Source organism: Mauremys reevesii, linkage group 5, assembly GCF_016161935.1.
Source record: "Mauremys reevesii isolate NIE-2019 linkage group 5, ASM1616193v1, whole genome shotgun sequence".
Taxonomy (NCBI): Eukaryota; Metazoa; Chordata; order Testudines; family Geoemydidae; genus Mauremys; species Mauremys reevesii.
In genome coordinates, this window is record NC_052627.1 from 57,688,993 (window position 1) to 57,711,923 (window position 22,931).

Here is a 22,931-nt window from a genome sequence, read left to right on the forward strand (position 1 = left end):
TACTTTTTCAGGCTAATGCCCAAATCTGTTATTTCATACTAACTTCTCCATGAATTCCTTGTATAGACAAGCCTATTGGCAAAGATGTAAGGATGGGATAATACAAGGGACTGGTCTATACTGAAAACTCACACCAGCATGAAAAACCCACACCCCTGAGAGATGTAGCTATGCTGACCTAACTGGGTATGGACAGCGCTAGGTCAATGGAAGAATTCTTCTGTCAAACTAGCTACTGTCTCTTGGGAAGGTAGATTAACTACAGCAATGGGAGAACCCCTTCTGTCTCAGTAGTGTCTACACTGAAGCGATATAGTGAGATAGCTGCAGTGCTGCAGCTGTGCCACTTTATCAAATTTTAAGTGTAGACATAGCCTCAGGGTTTCCTGTGATTGGTCATCAGACTTGGACTAAAGAGCAGTTTAAAGCTCTAACTCCTGGGAAGGTGGAAGAACACACAGTTCTGTGAAGTTTAAAATGTTTTATACTGTCTCTAAATCTCCCTTTCAGAATGCACAATCTCTTCACAGTACTGCCAAGATTTTCCAGATGTACACAACATTGTATGAGAAAGATTACGGAATGTACGCAAAATTTGAATGTGAACTTTTTGTCAATACATTAATTTAAAAACATGCAAAAACACAAGATTCATGGACAGTATGGGCTCAATACTGAAAGATGCTCAGGCCTTCCACTCTTATTGATTTACATAGAGCACAAGATGCTCAGCACCTTGCATGTTTGGGCTGTAAGACTTTCCTTCAGCTGCAATGAGCACAGAAGACCTTTTTTCCCTTGGATTAATGAACACAGCTCTTGTATGATCTATTTCTGTTAAAATCACAGCCTCACTGCAAAGTCAAATAAATGCAGTTTACTATTTTAAGATACCTCATCAATCAGTGTGCTAAAACTTTAAGTGTGTGTTTTGTGACAGTGTACACTATATATGCAAACATACTCATTTGTTTATAGACACACACACTCTCTATATGTTGTCTAGAAAAACAAAGTGATTTTTGATACCATTAAAACACTTATGGAGTTTACAGATATTCTCCCCCCTCCACCTTCATGTTGCATGTAGATGACCGTTTCAAAACAAAAAAGCCATATGAAATCACCTAGCTGCAGAAATACAAATGGATGTAACACCTAAACAATGGACACCTACTGTCCACTTAATCAAATTTAAGAACTGGTAATGAAACTGCTCCCCATTTTCACCATGGTCTGTTACCTTTCTTCTGGCTGACCAGCTGTCTCAATTGTCAATAGAACTGATGGGGAGGGGTGGGGGAGGAGGGAAGCGAGGGGGTGGATAAGTGCAGAAAAGTTGTTTCTGTTTTTTACTGAATTTCTATTTTTGTCAAAAGTTTCAGAGTCACTCTAATTGCCAGTACCACCCCCTCTTAATGTAAACAGTATTAAGCACACTCTGGTTCCTTAAGGCTAAATCTAAACTAGCTCAAACTACGTATGCACTACAAAATATAGCACTGTCACTAAAATCCATTCCTTTAACAAATTTGCACTTAATACTAATAATCTGCATGGATTGTTTTTGTGTGTCACTCACCACTTTAGAACCTTAGTACATTTGTGAGAGAGAGAGAGATATTTACAGATGAATAGGTAAGGTACAGAAAGTCACAAAGTCTGTGAACAAGGCCTGCTCTTGCGTTGACTTATTCGTGCATATGTCTACCCTCAGATGTCTCCCACTGACCCTGTTATGCGACTCAGTAAAACCACCTCTCTGAATGATGTTTAGTGCTGGATGCCTGGGGCAAGCTTGGCAAACAGATGCAGGAAAGTGGACTTTCTCATCTGAAAGTTGTGCAGCCACTGCTCATTGCCCCAAACCTCCATTATGATACAATCCCATCAATCACTGCTTATTCTTAGGCCCAGAAGTAGTGTTCCACCATCTGCAGCTGCTCTATGAACACCAACAACTACCTTGAATTGGCTTTTGCTAGGTCCCTCAGTAATCTCTACTCCAAGGAATCATCATGTCCCCCTTTGTTGTGTTTCTTCCTGCGGGCTACAAATACTGGAAGATCTCACATCCTGTATTTGCAGTCTGCCTGTGTCTAGTGCAGAGCTCCGCAGGCTCCATGCTTCTGTCCGAGATGGAGAACAGCAAAAAGTGCAGAGCGGGTTTGTGGAATTTTTTTTTTTAAAAAGGCTTGAAAATAGTGTGACAGTGATGTCATTAAAAGGGATGGAGAAAGTTATGTGCTGGGAACTTGACATCTAGCTCCAGGAGATCCCTGAGCGACTCATTTCTACTCCACAACTCATCGCGAACAGTTCCCAAAAGGCACTGGCCTGGACAGTGGTGCAGGGTACAGTGGCATACCTACCTGTGGATGCACTTCACTTTGCATTGATATAACCACTCCATGTAATATGTGAAGCACTGACGAAAGTAGCTAAGCAATATACTAACTTCAGCGGATGTGCGCTGATGTAATTTGCGTCAACAAAAGTTTGTAGTGTAGACCTGGTCTAAGTCAGGAATAGAATACAGCGATTGAGTCAGTAACAGAACCAAGACCTCCAGAGTTCCAGTCTAGCACCTTAACCTTACGATTACCCTGTATCTCCATTCTATAACTCGACAAATACCAAGAATTTTAATAGGCTGCAAGTAGCATAATTGCCTTGAAAATGTTTGTCAGTTCTCTAACAAATTGACTTCCTATGGATAGGGAGAGTGAAGACACAAAAAAACAAATAGGTTTTGTGGTTGGCAGCACTGAGTATTGTTGCCATGGCAGTTGGCAAGGACTGTTGCCTGTTTAACATTTTCTGGAATAAAGCACAGTAGCCTGCACTAAGGAACAATGCACCACATTGACCAATAATTATTCTCTAATTTTTACCAAACAGTGCTTTATAATACTAATTTTTTCCCCCACTAGGATTTGTGTTTGGGCAGGTAAAAGGTCTATTCTGTTCTTCTCACCAGCTTTATAACTCCAAATGATTGTATTATTGCACCAGCATTTTTATAACTTGCTTGACATTTTAACAAAATTGAACAAGAAGGTTAAACTACTAATTTATGAAAGGGATAATTCTGTAAAACTAAAAATACTTAAATTGAGACATATTATGGAAAGCTGCCATGATTGATTCTGACAATACTTTTCTTTCTAAAATATTCTAATTATCAAAAAGCTGAGGGTGCTATAGAATTTTTTGGATTTATGGATATTACCAGTTGATCAATAGTTTTATTAATGCAGCAAGATCTAAAATTCAGCTAACACACAAAGATGTACAAGTCGAATTTGGACTTATGGGGCCAGCCAGTTTGGTTTTTTTAAACTCTTCAGAAGTTATAAAATACACCCAAATTAAATCTTGCCTTTTTGAACATCAGCTCCTAATTGAAAGATTACATACATCCTCTCCATTTTGGAGCAAGGTGACCTACCTTTATGATAATGGTAGTTATAACTGTTCCCAAAGTATCACCGGGAAGTATATTATTTTAATGAAGAAGGCATTTGCAAAGCATTTGGCCTGTTTTAAGTTACTCTTAATGTACAATAATGATAAAATCAATTCCCTGCTACAGTGGTTTCTGGTTTCCTTATGAAAATCATGACTAATCAAGTATGGTATCTGATCAGTAGGCAGGGCCTTGAAAAATTCTACCAAAATTAACATTAGTGGGGTAGTGTAATCAGTTATTTCAACAAGAGAAACATGACTGTTTACTTATTTATAAGGCTCTGAAACAAACAAAAACCAGGAAATTGGTAGTTAAAAGGATACCTTCAATTTAAATACCACATTTTTGTTCGAGAATATTTACACCCTATTATTAGGAGATCACTATAACTGAAAGATATTAAAAGATCTGTCTCTTTTTCCTGATTATTTTGTACTTCTCTTGTTCACAAAAGTCTTTCACTCAACAAGAGGAGTAGGAAAAACAGAAGACCTTAAAAAAACTGTAGGGGGACGCAGGAGTAGGTTTAATACATGAAAATACCCTTAAATTAGTTTTTGACATTCATTAGATTTCAAACTAGTGCCTATTTAAATGTAACATTATTTCCTATACTTGTATGGTTGTGCCCACATACTTCAATGTTGTGAAGGTGTTAAGTGAATGATGAAACAACAGCCTTCATTTTGTATTTCTTGGATTTTGTTGATTTGAATGATAACCCTGACTATTGTTTAAAAATCTGTTGGTATTTTTATTACTGATGCACACTTTGCATCAGTTACATGTGTGTATCTTGAAGAAATTCATTATCTTCCATTGTTGTTTGGAGTGCTGTTGTAGCTTTGTTAGTCCCAGGATATGAGAAAGACAAGGGTGGGTGAGGTAATATCTTTTATTGGACCAACTTCTGTTGATGAATGAGACAAGCTTTTGAACCTCACAGGGCTCTTCTTCAGGCCTAAAAGTGGTAACCAGGGTGTCAGCTAAAAAGTCTATAAGGTGCCACAGAACTCTTTGCCGCTTTTACAGATCCAGACTAACACGGCTACCCCTCTGACACTAGCTAAATACAAGGTGGGACTGATTGTTAAGCATAAGGGGTTAACACATGTTGCAAGGGAACCAATTAAAATGAAGTGGGCAATTAACAGCTCTGCAGTGATAGGACAAAGGCGGGTTAGTATGTTACAAATGGTTATAATGAGCTATAAAACCAGTGTCTCTGTTGAGATCATGATTTTTAGGACAGGTCTACACTAAAAGTTAGGTCAACCCAGCTACGCTGCTCAGGGATGTGAAAAAAAAACCCATACCCTTGAATGGCATAGTTAAACTGACCTAACCTCCAGCGTAGACAGCGTTAGGTCAACAGAAAAATTCTTCCATGGACCTAGCTACTGTCTCCTGCCGAGATGGAATACCTATGCTGATGAGAGAACCCCTCTTTGCCATAAATGACAGGGTATTTTTGTCTATCATCATTTTTCTGCGAGAGTTCATTCTAGAGCGTAGTGATTATCTGGTTTCAACCACATAGTTGTTCTTGGGACACTGATGCACTGGATGATTTACACCACGTATTGTGATAGGAATGTGTAGAAACCATATATTTTGAAAGTGTGTTGTGGGAGTGTTGATCATTGTAGCAGTAGAAATATGTCTGCAGGTCTTGCCAGGACAACAAATGCAACACCTTATGTTTAATAATCTGTCCCATCTTGTATTTAACTGTGACACTGGTTACTTTTTTTAGATCTGAAGAAGAGCTCTGTGAAGCTCAAAAGCTTCCTTCTCTCTCATCAATAGAAGTTGGTTTAATAAAAGATATTACCTCACCTACCTTGAAGAAAACATTTTCAAATATTTTAGACGCTAATGTATGGCTTTAAGTACTGCTAATGTTTGATTAACTATTATAAGTAATTTATTCCTAAGGATATGTAACAAGCTTTGAATCAGTTTGAATATTTGAATAATATTTTGCACAGTACACATTAGGTTCATAACTTTACTAATAATTACTCTTTTAGCTTTACAGAGGAACTTAAATACTGGGGACAACTTTGAATGATGTCTGATTAAAACTAGAATCCATTTAACTTTCAGATGTGTCTCCTAATTTTTTTGGTCCTGATCCTTCACAGCTCATCTAACACATCTATGGTGCATCAACGAAGTCATAATTCTGAATTTCTGAAGTGATACAATATTACAATAGCAGCACACTGTTGTCAGACACAAATTTGTGACTACTCCACAGGATCAAGGAAAACTAGAACACATTTAAAACACTTAAATTCAATAAATGATTTAAAACCCCTGAAAAATACTGGCCAGATACATTTGTATTCCATCTACGGGGGGAGAAGACTGAACAAAAACATTTTATTTTACAGCTTGATGAACGACTATTACTTTGATCAAATAAAGTCTTCTTTACCAAAAAATATTGATTCATGTTTTCTGTTGTCAAACTATACAAGATATGAAGAGGAAATAAATTTGCTAGTAAAAACTGTATTTTACAATTCTAAAATGTAGTTTACATTACATTATTAGACTCATTTAGCTCACTGTATGACTCCGCATCAATCAAAATGTAGTATTATCCATCCACCATTCTCCTCCTTCTCCCATCACTACACACAAAAGACAGCCAGATATGCAAATCTATTCTATTTAAAATATATCCTATATACTGTTTTTAAAAACAGGTTGGGAATCAGTTTTAAATAAGTTTGTCAGTCAATTAATGTTCTGAACCCCTGCTATTGACCCAGTAGTGTACAATCTGTTATTATGCACTGACCTACATATCATCTGTTCCTTGTACTGGTCTGTTCCAGGAAGACAGACAGCTGCAACACTATATCCCTGTTCAACCTGAGGACCATCTGACTTTAATTGTAGCACACAGCTTGATGTGGGTCTGCTTATGAGAAGCCAAAGTATCACACTGTAATAATCTGGAAAAGCAGAAACCTGCCAACACAGGGCTGAAAACAGGGGCCTGGGCTGTCTGGCTGGCTGACGGGCTGCAGGAAATATGATTAATGAGCAAGGTATAATGATATCAGGAACCTGATTAGCACCACAAAAAGGTCACAGATCAAAGCAGTATGCATTTCATGAGCTCCAATCATTGCATAAAATCTGTGGTCTTGAAAAGGTAAACTGAAATGCAAGAGGAAAAAATCTGTGTGTGATAGCTTACAAAAAAAGAGCACTTACAATATTATAATCATAATTTAGTCTGATACAGGAAGTTGTAAGGAAATATTAAATGAATCAGTGCTGTTTTGTAACAATCATTTTTAATAATATTTCTAAGGCACTGACTTTCAGGTGACCGCTAGTAAATATGCTTATTCTAATAAAAAATAGTCATTTTGTTCATTATGCTAAACCCACAAATATTAAAAAGAAAATTAATATTAGTATTTTTGCATACAATTTGATGGTTTTTATTCAGCTGTAAAACAGGAGATCACTAGTGGCACTGCCCATAAAAATATTCACAATGGAACCAAGCTTTACTAGCACAATAAATTTACTTGTTATACACACTCAGCTTAAACTAGTTTGTTAACTAGTTAGTTAAAGGCTTTAATTTAACACTGCAGGACTGTTCAAAACTTTCTTTGTTTATGAATTACACTAATATTAGCAGGGATTTGTGGTACGGCCAGAAGGGCTATTATCAGAAGCAAAGCTCTCAACAAAGAAATTTTATATGGTGCAGCTTTTCAAGTCCCTATTTTCTCCCTCCCCAAAATGAGTTTATGCGACCAAAAATGTTTTACTGCATCAAATTATAAAATACTTTCAAAATTATACCTTCAGGTAAAAAAGTCTTATTGAGCAAAACATTTTTATTTTTAATAATAATTTTGCATTTTCTCTCTTGATGAAAACTATTTTAGGACAAAAACGTGGAATGAAAACCTTCATTATTAATACTGCAAGTTTTACCTACATGTCAGATATTAAGATGGACAGCATAATAATTAACATAAAACCTTTCTAAACTAAATAACTTTAATAAGTCACTTTCATTAATGAACATTTACTTGAAAACTAAACCAAGTGAGAAACAAAAATTAGATATTTACATCTGAACAATAATCTAGAGTTGTAAGAACATATTTAACTAATTTTTAAGATCTGAAAAATATTTAAACTGTGAAGTAAAATAAAATTTGAAATTGCAAATGATCCAAGGTTAGAAAAGTGCTGCCCCTTTCAGACCTGAAATAATGTTACCGCATATAATGCAACTAATGTTACAGTTAGTTATATGATAAAAAAAACACAGTTTTCACTCTAGTTCTTTTTTTCTGAAATGATCTTTCAGGGAGTACCAAAATAAAGCAGGACTTACTATATAGATCCGAAGTAGATAAAGAAAAAGACTACTACTTAGAATACAAACTGAGTGTATTACCACATAAGATATAGCTCTAAGGGGATACTACATTTAGTGCCCAAGAATTTAACAGTAATAATTAAAAAGCATCTGCTTCCCACTGATCAGGCACTTCATCTGAAAATATAGCACAAGGGAGAGATATCAAGTAGAGCTGCAAAAAGGCAGAGATTATTAGCAAAGGCCTTGGGAAATGAGAGAGGGAGGAAAAGTCAGTCCTGAAGGCAGAGAGAAAAAATGGATGCTGGGGTCAGAAAGAAAGAGAAAAAGAAAGAGCGGGTACTCGAATATTGGAAAGGAGTTGGAGAATATTGTTTATGTCCCCAGTAGGAAAATTAGGATTTATAATTATCACTGATGCAACCCTATTAGCGGTGGACAAGGCAGATCTGTTGCCACAAGTGCAGCTGGGAGTGTTGTATTGTGGTCCTTAATTTTGCCAGTGGAGAGACAGCTTCTATTGTGCAAGATTAGATTATGGGGTGGTAAAAACACCTGTCACTACTACAGCCTCCACTGATGGCCCTAACTTTCCTAATGTGGACAATGACAGAAAGATGGACATAGTATATGCAAGAATAAAAAATACTGTTGTGAGCAAATCAAGATGTTAAATTACATTGAACAAGTCTGCAATGGTGTGTTCTGTTCTTAGAATCGTATTGAATCATCAACGCATGTTGAACTCAAAGAGTTTGAGTATCATATTCATAATACATCAAACTTCATCAAGCCCTGTAACGCCCAAAGTTGCACTCGAACCTGCATTGTTTAAGAGGTAGCAGCCTTGCTATCTGAAGTCTGTGCATGTTTTAATCTTAATTTGGATCAATTTCACATGTACTTTCCCTTAAAACAATACACTTGAATTGTTCTAGATAACTTTGTGTTTTAAAATCTTTATAGCGTGTCCTATAACGATTTCAAGCATTAAAATTCCTGATTTTCATGACCCTAACATACACAGACCCAAGCCTACCCTCAATAGTATTTCCAAAGGCCATGATGACAGCATTACCTCACTAGTAAAATGAGGGTTAATAACAGTTAATGACCAGTTGCTAAAAAGAGGAACCTCTGCTGAATAAGTTCTTTTGCAACAGAGTAAAAAGCTTTAAGACAACCTGTAAAAGATGTTTTTAATTACGTATATGCCCTTTTTGCTTCTTCATGAGAAAAAGGTTTTAAGTTTTTCCCTCAACAACAGAATAAATGTAATCTTTCTGGTTTGTTTGTTTTTTAAACCTAAGAAATATTAGGAAGGTCAAGTCTGGTGTTTCCTGGTCTTCTTGGAAGACATTTTAGCATCTCTTAAGTGTACAGTGGGATTTCATATCTTAATTAAATATTTTCTATAAGGGTTGCAAAAGAGTAGCTGAGTGGGCCATGGACAGACTATCAATTGTTACCTCGATTCTCAGCTTTAATTTTTTTAAAAGTCTCTATACGTTATGGCTGGCAAGAAAGTATGTCCTGAGTGTCACTGATGGAGAGACCTTTGAGTCTGCAGAGAGCCTGAAACAATAGCTCTGATGTGTGAACTGCCCCATTCATTTCAGTGGGTGCTAACTCAGATGACAATGATATTACTTTCAAAATAGCCCAGTTCCTTATTTCACTGTTCCAAGCATATAAGAAAGAGAGGACATGCTATATTATGAAGACCAACACCAGTGCTTCTCAACATTTAGGAGTGAAAGACTCCCTGGGGAGGGATTAGGGGGAAGAGGTGGGACATAGAAGATGTATAAATTAAGATGCGTAGGCCTTTAAAACCACATGGCACAATTACAAGAGGGTGAGGGGGGTGATTGTTTTTATTTTCCTGAATGGCAGCTCAGCTTTCAAATGTCTGAAAACTACTCCCTTAATGGAAGGGGTGGGGGCACTGACTCTAAGAAAGACACCACTTCTCCCAAATGTTCATTAGACACTGGAGTTAAATAAGTGTAAAAAAAAGCAAATAAAAATATACATTTTAAGCAGCCTGGCTGACTGAAAATCAATCAATTTTCAGTCTCTTGTGATAGGATAATTATATTAGTCCTTCAGTCATTGAGTCTTTTAATGGTAGACAAGATCTGAATATAAAAAACAAATTATGTAGCGCCCCTACTCTACTTTTTTTTTTTTTTTACAATATCCCCCGATGCAAATACTTATCTGTACAAGGAACAAAGAAAGTTTAAAGCAAAAAGAGTGAGGGGACCAGCCTTTTAAGAAACCTTTACTCCCTTAGATTGCATCAGATTATCATTTTCAATAATAGTTTAATGTAAATTCTAGCTATACACAGAAGACAAGGACAAATGGTCATAAGCTATTTTAGTACAGAAGTTGTGAGAACTGGCCCTCAACTGACAAAAGATGATAGCCATCTTACCAGCCTGTTTATGCGAACAAATTCTTCTGGGGTTTTGGCCCATGGTGGAAGTTCAACATCAGATACTACTGTTCCATCATCCATCACACCTAGATTGTAATTGTTGAGGTTGACAAACATCTCTGGGAGATAATAAAATTCAGGAATCAGCTCCTGTATGCAAAGGAAAAACAATATCATGTTATAAATTCTAACATACAACACAGTTACTTAAAGCATTAATGATGGGGGAGGGGGGGGTCAGAGTGCAATAAGGGGAACATTAAACACTCACAGATTGAAATCCTCTCTCATTACTTCAAACATTTAAAGCCTCTTCATATTTGGAAAGCCCTGATCATGCTCGTAACACAATGGAAGGGAGCATTTTTCAGGAAATATTTCACAATATATTTTGTTGATTAAAAAACATATGTAAAATGTTTTTGGTTACAGGTTTATCTGACAAATATTCATAGACAATCTTTTAAAACCATTTAGGTGAGGAACAAATTAAGACCTCATGGTGCAAATTTTGGCTGAAACCTGAGGCAAAACTGCTCCTTTCAAGTTTCATACCAATCCCCCCATTTAAAAGAATAACTACTAAGTGTACAAAAGGTAATCATAACACTGCACACAAGCAGTGTCTGCTATAATTGTTATAATGATGCAAAACAGTAATAATTAAGGCTACAATTCTGTCATGGGTATTTTTAAATAAAAGTCGTGGACAGATCGCGGGCAATAAACAAAAATTCATGGAAGCCTGCGACCTGTACCTGACTTTTACTAAAAAATTCCCTGGGGAGGAGGCAGACGGGGGACAAAGAGTGCTGCTGGGGCTTGCAGCTGCTCAGCCCCACCAGCTGCTCCTGCAACAGGGGCTGACTACTACTCCTCCAGCCCCAAAGGAGCTGAACCAACACTGGCGGCAGCCCTGGGGCTGGCCACTGGCCAGCTGTTCCGGCAGCCGCTGCTTTGAGGCTGACAGCTTCTCCAGACCTGCCCCAAAAGAAGTCCCAGAAAGTCACGGAATCCGTGACCTCCATGACAGAATCTTAGCCTTGGTAATAATCCCAATGTAGTCACACATACTGTCTGAAGCATTCACCATTTGGTCTGAAATTATCCATGTTTGGTCCCTGCTCAAAAGTAAATTTTCTGTAAAGTTTGAAATCTATGGAGTTATACCAGATTAAAACTAGAGTAATGCAGTGGTGAATCAGGCCCTCTATTTTTTTTTTCCATTTCAAAATCCTACTAACTCAGTTCTGCAAAAAACAGTCTCCAACCAACCAAAGGTGACAAGTCAAAAAGTCTGTTATTATTGTTAAGTATTCCACCACTCCAGTACAACTCAACTGGTGGTGGCAACATCTAGAACTTTCAAGACAGATCCTGCAATGCCCTCCATGCAGACAGACCCCTGCACCCATGTGGAGCGCCACTGAAGTCAAAGGGTCTCCCATGGGAGTGAAGGGGTCTACCTGCATGGAGCTTGTTACAAGATTGAAACTAGCAGTTTTATCATTGTCTATATCTGCGCTGAGTGAGATTAGGACCCAGTGATTAACACAGCAGTGGCCTGTCTACACTAAAGCTCTCACTAGCAGAGCTGCAACAGTGGTTACAACAGCGGGAATTTTTCAGAAAAACAATCATGCACACAGCCAATGAAGTTTGAATTTCTAAGCTTTATTTTAAATATTAAGAGGCACTTCTTTAAAAAAAAAGAACAATGGAAATTTAAAGCAGACAATGGAACATTACGGGCCCAGTCAAACACAATGTCAGGAAAAGTAAAGTTTCAATAGTACCTTATTGCAAATGTTAGAGTTTACTCCAGTAAAAAAATATTACCTCACCCACTTTATCTCTCCAATAACCTGGGAGTAACATGGCTACAACAACACTGCAAACCTACTGTATATATATGCAGGGGTGGCTCTACCTTTTTGGCCGCCCCAAGCAGTCATGCGCGGGAGGCACCCCGGAGCCGCGGGAGCAGCGGACCTCCCGCGGGCATGACTGCAGAGGGTCCGCTGGTCGCGCGGCTCGGCTGGACCTCCCGCAGCTGCGGACAGTTCGCAGGTCCGGCGGCTCTGCTTGAGCTGCCGCAGGCATGCCTGCGGGAGGTGCAGCCGAGCCGCTGGACCAGCGAACCGTCCGCAGTCATGCCTGTGGCAGGTCTGGTCCTCCCGGGGCTCCGGTGGACCTCCCGCAGGCATGACTGCGGCAGGTCCGCCGGCCCAATCTGCCACCCCCCCCCGGGAAAGGGTCGCCCCACGCGCGTGCTTGCTGCGCTGGGGTCTGGAGCCGGCCCTGTATATATGTAATATATATTTTCCCTTTTTATTTATATATGTAACTTAATATATTGCAGTCTATTCTGTAATACATATTTACCACATAATATGTAGGATGTATACAATGTGGTCTAGTTAATGTTGCTATTATAACCATAACTATTTTTTTATTTCCAGATTTTTGTAATTTTAACTGGGCGATCCAAACATTACATTTATTTAGAAAATGCCTATGTAGAAATTATGGGATTTTTTTGCCTTTGGTGTATTTTAAAGGCATTTGTTAAAATGAGACATTAACATTCAGTCTTAGGAAACACAGCAAGTAAAGGTGATAATTTGATAGATTTAGAAAAAAAATTATGCTGCTAAATTGGAGAATTCCCTCCTCTGAATGGAATGGATCAATATTTGTAATTGCTTCAGGAAATTAATTTCATAGCAAGCAACTAGTGTAAAATTGGTATTCCGTTTAACAAGTGGAAACTGCATGCCACTTAACAAGCAGAAAAATACAGGCTGTTCTGTTGGCTTTTATGTGCAGTGGACCTGTGTGTAGCTATGTCAGAGGCCCAAGTAGATCAGATTTGAAATCCAGTCTTGACATGGGTCAATGGATCAGTGGTCTCCCAGATACCCCCTCAGGGCTAGCTATGGCAGAGCAGATTTCCAAACAGCTGAGTGCAATTGGCAGGTCATCAGATTGTGGACAAGGTCAGTCTGAAGTAGCCAGAGCAAAGACAGGAAAGATCTAGCAGGAATTAAGCTATTATCGCCTCCGTCCTTGTGTGAAATTTGTGACTTTGAATTGTACATCTTTTTGTTTACAGTCACCTTAATTAACTAAGCAGGGTAAAAATGAGCTTGTATACCAAATGCTTGACAAGTACCTGATAATAAGAAGTTTGAAACCAGTTAATTGGACAAATAAGGAAAGGGGTTGTAGCAAGGTTAAATGAAAGAAGTCTAATACCAAAGTTTCAGCAATTTCATCATTTTACATCTCACATAAAGAAAGGCAGGCTACTATTAATTTAACAGCAGAGAAATACATCAACTTACACCACAAATATTAGCACATAGTATGATGCTGAATATTTTAAACATAAGCTCATCACATATGTTACTGATGACTTTTTAAATATATAAAAACACAACTACTCATTTGGTTCTGCAAGATCAGAAAACATTTGGCTTTGTAGAATACACATGGCTTTCATTAGAATATGCAGAAATGCTATGCTGAAAGGTAACAACTTAAAAACAATCAATTACTTCTGTTAATTTCCCCAATTAAAAACATTTTATAGAAATGATTTCATAACTTTAATAATAACTAGTTTTCAGGAAGATCTCTAGTGGAACCATAGTAAAGCTGTTTTTCTTTCTAACAAGCAAATGCCTCTCTCAAATATCAGGGGCCTGATTCTGTTGCCCTGACCTAGTGTTGTCATTTATACAGAGGCAAAGTGAGTGCAAAGTAGCTGTAAACTACCATTCTGATTTCCTAGTACTTTACACCCACTTTAGAGTTACTTTGCACTGGTGTAAAAGACTACACACAAAGCAGGGCAACAGAGACTCTGGCATCTTTGCATCTAAAGATAATTTCAACTGACTCATGTTAAAGGACAATACTCAAAGATTACATCCTTATCACACTTACAAATCTTTACACTTCTCATGATGGCCTCCTTAGCAAGTGCAATATTTTAAAATAATGGCATTGTTTGTGCTGCTACTAGAAACCTATTCTGGGGGACTTCTTACTTGGCCATAAATGTTTACTTCTGACAAAATAAGTTCAAAAACATTGTTTATGCTACATTTATTTTTTCTTAAAAGGATCATAGCATGTGCACAGTATTGCCCTGATCCTAAAATCACTTACTCATGTGAGTAGTTCTACTGACAACAATGGGACTACTCATGGGATTAAAGTTAGCACACACCTACATGTGATAGGGACCTAAATTTGGTTCACCTCCCCCCACCAAAGTTTCATACCATATGGGCAACTTCCACACTAAACTGTAATAGCATTTTATTTATCTATTGAATGAAAAGTTGTTTGATGCTTCTTTTGTTTGTAAGATTTCACAGGGGACTGCGAAATTGTCTGATTATTTTCATGTGGTAGTCCTAAACATTCATCTTGAAAATCACTTCAAGCATTTTCTTTATTAAAATACTTTCATGGATTAGAAACACAGAAATAAAATAGTGAAATCATTTTTAATGAAAATCAATTCTATAGGGTAAATTTTGCCACTCTTACATTTTGTAGTATCTCATTCTTTTTGTAGTGCTATTGACATCACTTAACTACTATGAGTGTCAGGTGTTACTCAATATGAGTAAGGTGATGGAATCTAGCACATAGTATTTAAATAGGCCTTTCCACGATAGACTTCAGATGTTAGGGCTTACTGTGTCAGGAATTTTCATTTCAATGATTTCCATATATGTTGGAATGCAACTTATTTTAACAACTGTCTTTTCCCAAATGGACAACACTGATTTTTAAGGAAATTTGCTTTTTTAATATTGTTATTACAAAGCAGCATCCATGAGGATTATCAGCTGATCACTGGGAATTGTTTTTAACATATGCTACAGAGCACAGAAATACACACAGAATGCAATCTGTTACATCTTATAGAAGCCCTGTTTTATTTTGTCCTTGATTTCTAGATGATAAAGTAGCATATTTTGAAAGAGAAACAGATGAACTGTAGAGGTATTTAGAATCAGTGAGTCAAATCCCCAGCAAGAAAACATTTTAGAAGAGACCAAATTTGGGGCCTAAACTATTTCAAAAGTCCCTTTGAATATTAAAGGTTTTACTATCACCAGTACTAATAAAAGCTACAAAACGCACACTAGAAGTCCAGTCCGGCACTCTGATTGCCATGATTTGTTTCCTTTGCTACAGGACCTAAATGGTGCAGTTGGTACAATTGGTTAAAATACCACTTTAGAAGCATTACATATAATGTTTGTTTCTTCCATATCAATTGGCACACTAGCCTCTAAGTATCCACAGTATCATATCTTTTCTATTACATATCATAGAAATGTAGAGCTGGAAGGGATCTCGACAAGTCATCTAGTTTATCCCTTCACACAGAGTCAGGAACAAGTACGCCTAAATGAGTGGTTCTCAATCTTTCCAGGCTGATTTGTCTTGCTTTCCCCAAGTTTCACCTCACTTAAAAACTACTTGCTTACAAAATCAGACCTAAAAATAGAAAAGTGTCACAGCACACTATTACTGAAAATTGCTTACTTTCTCATTTTTACCATATAATTGCCAAATAAATCGATTGAAATAGAAATATTGTACTTACATTTCAGTGTGATACTTGGGCCTATTTTTCACTTGTGAGCATTGTCTGAAGCCCGAGCTCCAGGCAGCAGGATTGAAGCATGTAGCTTAGCTTTGTGAGGCCCCAGGCAGTTGCCCTGCTTGCCACCCCTTAATGCCGGCCCTGCACTTGCAATCCCCCTAAACCCTCCCTGTGTTGCCCATGGGGGCTGCAACCCCCCTGGTTGAGAAACACTGATCTAGATGAGTTGAGTACTCCCTGGAAGACTTCTGCATATACCCCTGGTTGAGAACCTCTGGCCTAGAGCATCCTTGACAGATGTTTGTCTAACCTGTTCTTAAAGTCCTCTAGGGATGGGGATTCCACAACCTCCCTTGGAAGCCTGAGCTTTAACTATCCTTATAGTTAGAAATTTTTTTGTAATATCTAACCTAATTCTCCCTTGCAACAGATTAAGGCCATTACTTTTTGTCCTATCTTGTCCTGGACATGGAGAACAATTATTGAACACTGTTTTCTTTACAACCGCTCTTAAAATATTTGAACACTTATTGGATCACCCCTTAGTCTTCTTTTCTCAGGACTAAATATACCAATTTTTTTTTAAATCTTTTCTTCATAGCTCAGGTGTCCTAAACTTTTCTCATTATTGTGACTCTCCTCTATACGCTCTCCAATTTCTTCATGTGTGGCACCTAGACCTGGACAAAGCACTCCAGCTGAGGCCTCACCAGTGCTGAGTGCAGCGGAACAATTATTTCCTGTACCTTACATACGATACTTCTGTTAATATAACCCAGAATTATATAAGCCTTTTTCATAACTGCGTCCCCCTGTTGACTCATATTCAGTTTGTGATCCAGTATAACCCCCAGATCCTTTTCAGCAGTACTACTGCTACTCAGTTATTTCCCATTTTGTAGTTGTGCATTTGATGTTTTTCTTCCAAAGCTTATTACTTTGCACTTGTTTTTATTGAATTTCATTTTGTTGATTTCAGACCGATTCTCCAATTTGCAAAAGATGTTTTGAATTCTAATCCTTTCCTTCAAAATGTTTGGGATGTCTCCCAAATTTGGTATCATTTTCAAATTTTATAAAAACAATCTGCTCAGCGGTTTGAGCATTGGCCTGCTAACCCTTGAGGGGGCCACTTGCAGAACTGGGGTAAAAATCTGTCTGGGGATTGGTCCTGCTTTGAGCAGGGGGTTGGACTAGATGACCTCCTGAGGTCCCTTCCAACCTTAATATTCTATTATTCTAGTTCATTATCCAAGTCATTAATGAAAATATTCATTAGTACAAGACCCAGGACAGACTCTTGCAGAATCCAACTAGGTATGTCATCCCAGTTTAACAGCAAACCATCAACAACTACTTTTTGAGTATGATTTTCCAACCAGTTGTGCATTGAAATTATTGTCATTTAATTTAAACCATATTTCCCTACTTTGCTTATAAGAATGTTATGTTTCACTGTGTTAAAAGCTTTACTAAAATCAAGATATAGTGCATCTTGCCCCATCTCCTAGGCAGTAAACCTGTCCATAAAGGAAATTAGGTTGGTCTGGCATGATTTGTTCTTGACAAATCCATATTGGCTGTTACTTATTATCCTATTATCTCTTAGGTGCTTATAAACGGATTATTAAATAATTTGTTCCAGTACCTTTCAAGGTATCAAAGTTACGCTGACTGTTCTATAATTCTCCTTGTTCCCCTTTTTAAAAACAAGTATTATGTTTGCCCTGCTTCAATACTCTCTGACCTTACCCATCCTCCATGACTTCTCAAAGATAATCACTAATGGTTTTGAGATTGCTTCAGCTAGTTCCTTAACCACCCTATTGTGCATTTCATCAGGTCCTGATGACCTGAATATATCTAACTTATCTAAATATTAATTAACCTCTTCTTTCCCTACTCTGGCTTGTGTTCCTTCCCCCTTTTTATTAATACTATCTTAAATATTTGGTCATAATTTATCTTTTTAGAGAAGACTGGAGCAAAACAGGCATAAAATAACTCAGCCTTCTAGATGCTATCCTTTATTAGTTCTCCTTCCCCTGCTAAGTAGTGGACCTACACCTACACTTTCCTTCATCTTTCTCTTGCTTCTAATGTATTTATAGAACCTCTTTGTACTGCTTTTTATTTCCCTTGCTAGTTGCAACTCATTTTGTGTCTTAGCCTTTTTCGTTTTGTCCACATACAGTTGTGCTATTCTTTTGTCTTCAGCTATCTGTTCATGTTTCCACTTTCCATAGGATTCTTTTTTGATTTTCAGACCATTAAAGAGCTCCTGAAGGAGCCATATTGGCCTCTTACTATTCTTCCTATCTTTCCTTTGCATTGGGATAGTTTGCTGTTTTTCCCTTAACATATGTTATTTCTCTCAACAAATTGCATTAAATTCTCTCCCCTTCCTCCACCCCCACCCCACCCAAAGTCTCGGCAGGTTTCCATTCAAGTTCCTGATTTAATTAACAAAGTAATGAACTTTATCACTGGATTGTCACCCTGTTGGAATTCTCTTTCACGTAATGTGATTCTTCTTCTGAATATTTGTTAGTTTAAACAAACGATATATTAACATATTAATTATATTAATGAAAATTATACAAAACCAAAATGTATACAAAGGTACTATATGTATTTTGATAAATGGCTTGCTTTGCTTTTAATAAGAACTGGATGAAAATTTCCATTCAACACTGATGTACTTAAGAAGTGATTACTTAGCAGTTTAACATTGCTAGCCAACACTAATTACATGTGTATGCAAATATTTTACTATATTCTGTAGGATATACTGAGGATGCATGGGAAAATTATGTAATGTTAATCTCTTACTAGGAAAAGAGAGGCAAAAATAAAAAAAACAGGGCTGAAATTATATATTCCATTTTTCCCCCATGTCATTTAAAAAGTGGACTAAATTACATTTTGAAAATAATTAGTGATGGGGAAATAAAATTTGGTAGCCCTTGTAACTTCTAGACTATAAAGCTTCTTATTCACAGAGAGTCCAAAGAATACCAAAAGGGTAATTTACATGAACATTTTAGGGGTTAATATCCATGGACAAACTGCATATAAGATGATTAAACTACAAGTGAAATCAGATTTTTATGTGCTTAATATGGGAGAGGGAAGATTAAATGGTGAATCTTGCTAAAGGAGTTACCTCTCCCGGTGGCTTGAAGTGCGGCCGATATCACATATGAATGTATAACTAGCAGTCAATTGTACCCTAACAGCTTTATCTGACCCAAATAAAAAAAATGAAAGAACTGTTACAAATAATATGTGAGTGACAGGATCTCTTTTGGAAAGTATAATTTAGCAACAAGTATCCATATAGAAGTGACTTAAATGCAATATTTCCTAGTACGCCCATTTCCTCATGCACCCTCTGAGGTCTCAGCAATCAGACCAACCTCGGAACAGTTGAAAGGACTTGGAACTTGCATGAGGAAATCCAGATGAACATAGGCTATCATATCCAGAAATCTAGGATAATGGAAATGAGGCACTATAATGATGTCTTAAGTTCTGCATGGCCTAATTTTTCATGCGTATATGGGATCAAGCAAAGGGAGGCAGCAGATCTTGGAGCATCATCCAGTCTCAACATAACACATTAATGTAGAAGTCAAAGACCCAAGTGCAAAACCAAGGACACTTCATTGATAGTGTCTGTGTGCATTGAGTATAAACTAATTAATTTACTGTTCGTGTCTAACACCTCCTGACTGAAATTCCACTCCCTAAAAAATAGGGTTTTCTGGCTGAGCCTGTAGGTTGTTTTTACCTCTGAGGCATATCACCAAAGGCACTACCAAGACATTGGCAGAGCTTCTGGGTGCTGAGCAAAAGCCAAGATGAAACAACGGGAGAACTTAACTTTCATCTGGGTCTACATTTTCAGAATGCATAGTATGCTACCTCAGTACTGCTAATACTGTAGGCTAGACAGGTTTCTCCAAGTTTTCAGAGAAAGTAACCTTTTTCCAAGCTATGAAATGAACTCCAAGATTAACATTAACCATGAATGAGAAAAAAATTGTAATCAGAATCATACCAGAATAGCATCTAATTATGAAGTTTTGAAAAGTAAATTTTGATGAGAAAGGAAGCTCAAAATTATTAAAATACAAACAATTCATTGTAATGGATAAGGTTGTTTTGCTACTGGAAGATGTTCCCCATGATTCTGAAAGCACAAAATACACCACTTACAATTATCAGCAGCAGGTTGTGATGCAAAGATATGACTATAAAGGTAGAATAAGAACTTTAAAGACTTTTGCAACTAAAGATGAGTGGCACTCCTTTAGAGACAGAAACTAAGCAGACATTGGCCATCTAAAGAAATTAAGTTGCAAGATCTTGTTCCAGGACAGGTTTGTTTTGCAATTGCCCAGTCAGTGTTGCCAAGTGAACAGCATGTTGGATGAAAGGGTTATTAATCCATCTCTTTCCCCTTTGTGAGTTATCTAAAGATAATCCCACATCAGGTAAATCCTAATGGTTCCCAAATGGTTCTTCAGCTCCCTCGTAGTACAAAACAAGAACAAACAAAACCAAGTTTCCTTCCTGCACATGGGAAGACCAACTTCTACGTTTTCTGATGGATGTGTCTCCCTGTTGTGCATAAACAGAACATATTTTATTCTGCCTCTAGAGAAGAGTTCAGCTCATTTAGGTGCCCAAAGATGTCAGTAAATTAGGTTAAGCCTGCCACCGAAGATGAATTATTAAAGGTCTCAGCAAGTAGAGATTTGATTGTGATGTGGAAGGCTTCATATCTTCAGCAGAGAGCATTTCAGACACACTAGATAATATGTTTTTGAATCTGTGTAAAACCATTTTGTATTTTTTTCCCCTTTCTGAGCCATCATTGGAAAAACGTTCCATTGCCCTTTTCATGAAAAAAATACCACCACCACCGTAGTTTTATATAGCCTTTTCACCACTAGATCGCTAAGCACTCTAAAGGAAGTATCACTATCCTCGTTGTACAACTGGGGAAACTGAGGCAGTGTGTGGTTAAAAGCAGTTTGCTCAATGGTAACACAGATGTCAATACACAGTAATAGCAGAGTTGTGAATAATAAACCTTGGTCTTCTGGCTTCCCATATAGTATCCAACAGAACTAAACATAACTCTGTTATCTTGGTCATTATCAGGGAATGAACCGATCACCTCCAAAGCTAAGCCATGAGCCTCTACAGCTTAAGATAAAGGATTATGTCCCCTAGTTGGCAGCTGTAATGGACTGAGGGCTTCTCCACATTTCCAATGCTGCAGTGGCCCAGTTGCACCGCTGTAGCGCTTAGTGAAGATGCTACCTATGATGATGGGAGAGCTTCTCCCATTGACATAGTCTTGTCTACACTGGGGGTTAGGTGGATATAACTATTGTTGCTCAGGATTTTCTAACCCCTGAGTGACACAGTTATACCGACATCAGTTGGTAGTGTAAACCAAGCCTTATTCTCTGTAGAACAAGCACAGAGAGCAGGGCCGGCTACAGGCACAAGCGCAGGAAGCAGGTGCTTGGGGTGGCCAATGGAAAGGGGTGGCATGTCCAGGTCTTCGGCGGCAATTCGGCAGCGGGTCCCTCAGTCCCGCTCGGATGGAAGGACCGGCCACCGAATTGCCACCGAAGAATGAAGCGCCATGGTAGAGCTGCCGCCGAAGTGCTGCCGATTGCGGCTTTATCTTTTTTTTCTCTCCCCGCCGCTTGGGGTGGCAAATAAGCTGGAGCCAGCCCTGACAGAGAGAGAGATGCATAACACACTCTTTCTCCTCCTTCCCCAAATTTTGTATTAGAGAGAAATTTTAACAGAAAAACTGAGTGGAGGACTAAGGCCTGGGGCGATACTGTATATTTCCAATGGTTATAACTAATATACCTAAAATAATTTTATTTTTAATGCCAAAATCTTATAGTAAAATCATATTAATTTTCAGCCTCCTCCTATGCGTCCTGACCTGTTGAAAGTCTGTTGCCCACCAGGGACACTACTGACCAGATGAAAAATTGATACAAGATTGGCTTCCATTTCAAACAACCTCCCCACCAGGGACATTGGAGTAGGAGAGGCAGTTCAATCTGCCCACAGAGACGTTACATTTCCCAAATTTTATATATGAACATAAAATATATGGTGTTTTTATACATTTCCCCTCTAGTACTCCACAACATGCATGCTGGTCACCAAAGCTTAGGGGTCAGCTAACAGAATGTCTCATAACTCCATGATTCTATGCAGTAAATCAAATGCTCATCCAGGAAAACAATTTTAAAAAAGTGAATTTTGAGATGTAGTTGTTAGAGCTAAATTTCAGATATATTTTTAAATACATTTCTTCTGGTTTATCAGGGAGGTAGTGGGAGAGAGGTATAAAGGGAAAAAAGGTGGAAGCTCCTTGATGCTAGTTATTTCCAAGTGACACTGGAGAGTCTCTCTCTCTCTCACACACACTCTTAAAAACCAGGAGAAATACTATTTTTAAAATATCAGGAAAATCAAAGAAGAGTATCTCTTTTGAAATGCCACAAAGCACTATGCAGTATTTATGGTGCATAACAATTAATTACTAGAAGCCCCAGTCATGGATCAGGATTCCAGTTCGCCAGGTGCTGTACAAAAACAGAACAAAAAGACTGCCCCTGCTCCAAAGAGCTTACAGTCTAATCACTGTTCTGGAGTATCAGTAAAACCAAATTTGGGTGTTTTATAAATACATATAAAGCAATGCGGTTTAGAAAGTAGTTAATAAAGATTCATATTATCTTTCAGGGATAGCTCAGTCGTTTGAGTATTGGCCTGTTAAAGCCAAGGCTGTGAGTTCAATCCTTAAGGGGGCCATCTAGGGCAAAAATCTGGGGATTGGTCCTGCTTTGAACAGGGGGTTGGACTAGATGACTCCTGAGGTCCCTTCCAACCCTGATATTCTATATGACATAATGTGTTAGTCTTCAATTATTAGAATTCAATGTTGTATAATAAAACTGAG

At 37.9% G+C, this 22,931-nt stretch overlaps 1 protein-coding gene across 5 annotated transcripts in view; it reads right to left on the bottom strand.

Annotated features, from left to right (window-relative positions):
- The window catches only part of LRBA (LPS responsive beige-like anchor protein), a 565,586-nt gene that overhangs the window by 127,579 nt on the left and 415,076 nt on the right, over positions 1-22,931 (bottom strand). For all 5 annotated transcript variants that reach the window (XM_039542019.1, XM_039542017.1, XM_039542018.1 and 2 more), the window contains one exon: positions 10,285-10,437. In XM_039542019.1, coding sequence (XP_039397953.1) covers positions 10,285-10,437 — 153 coding nt within the window. The remainder of the gene's footprint in view (positions 1-10,284; positions 10,438-22,931) is intronic.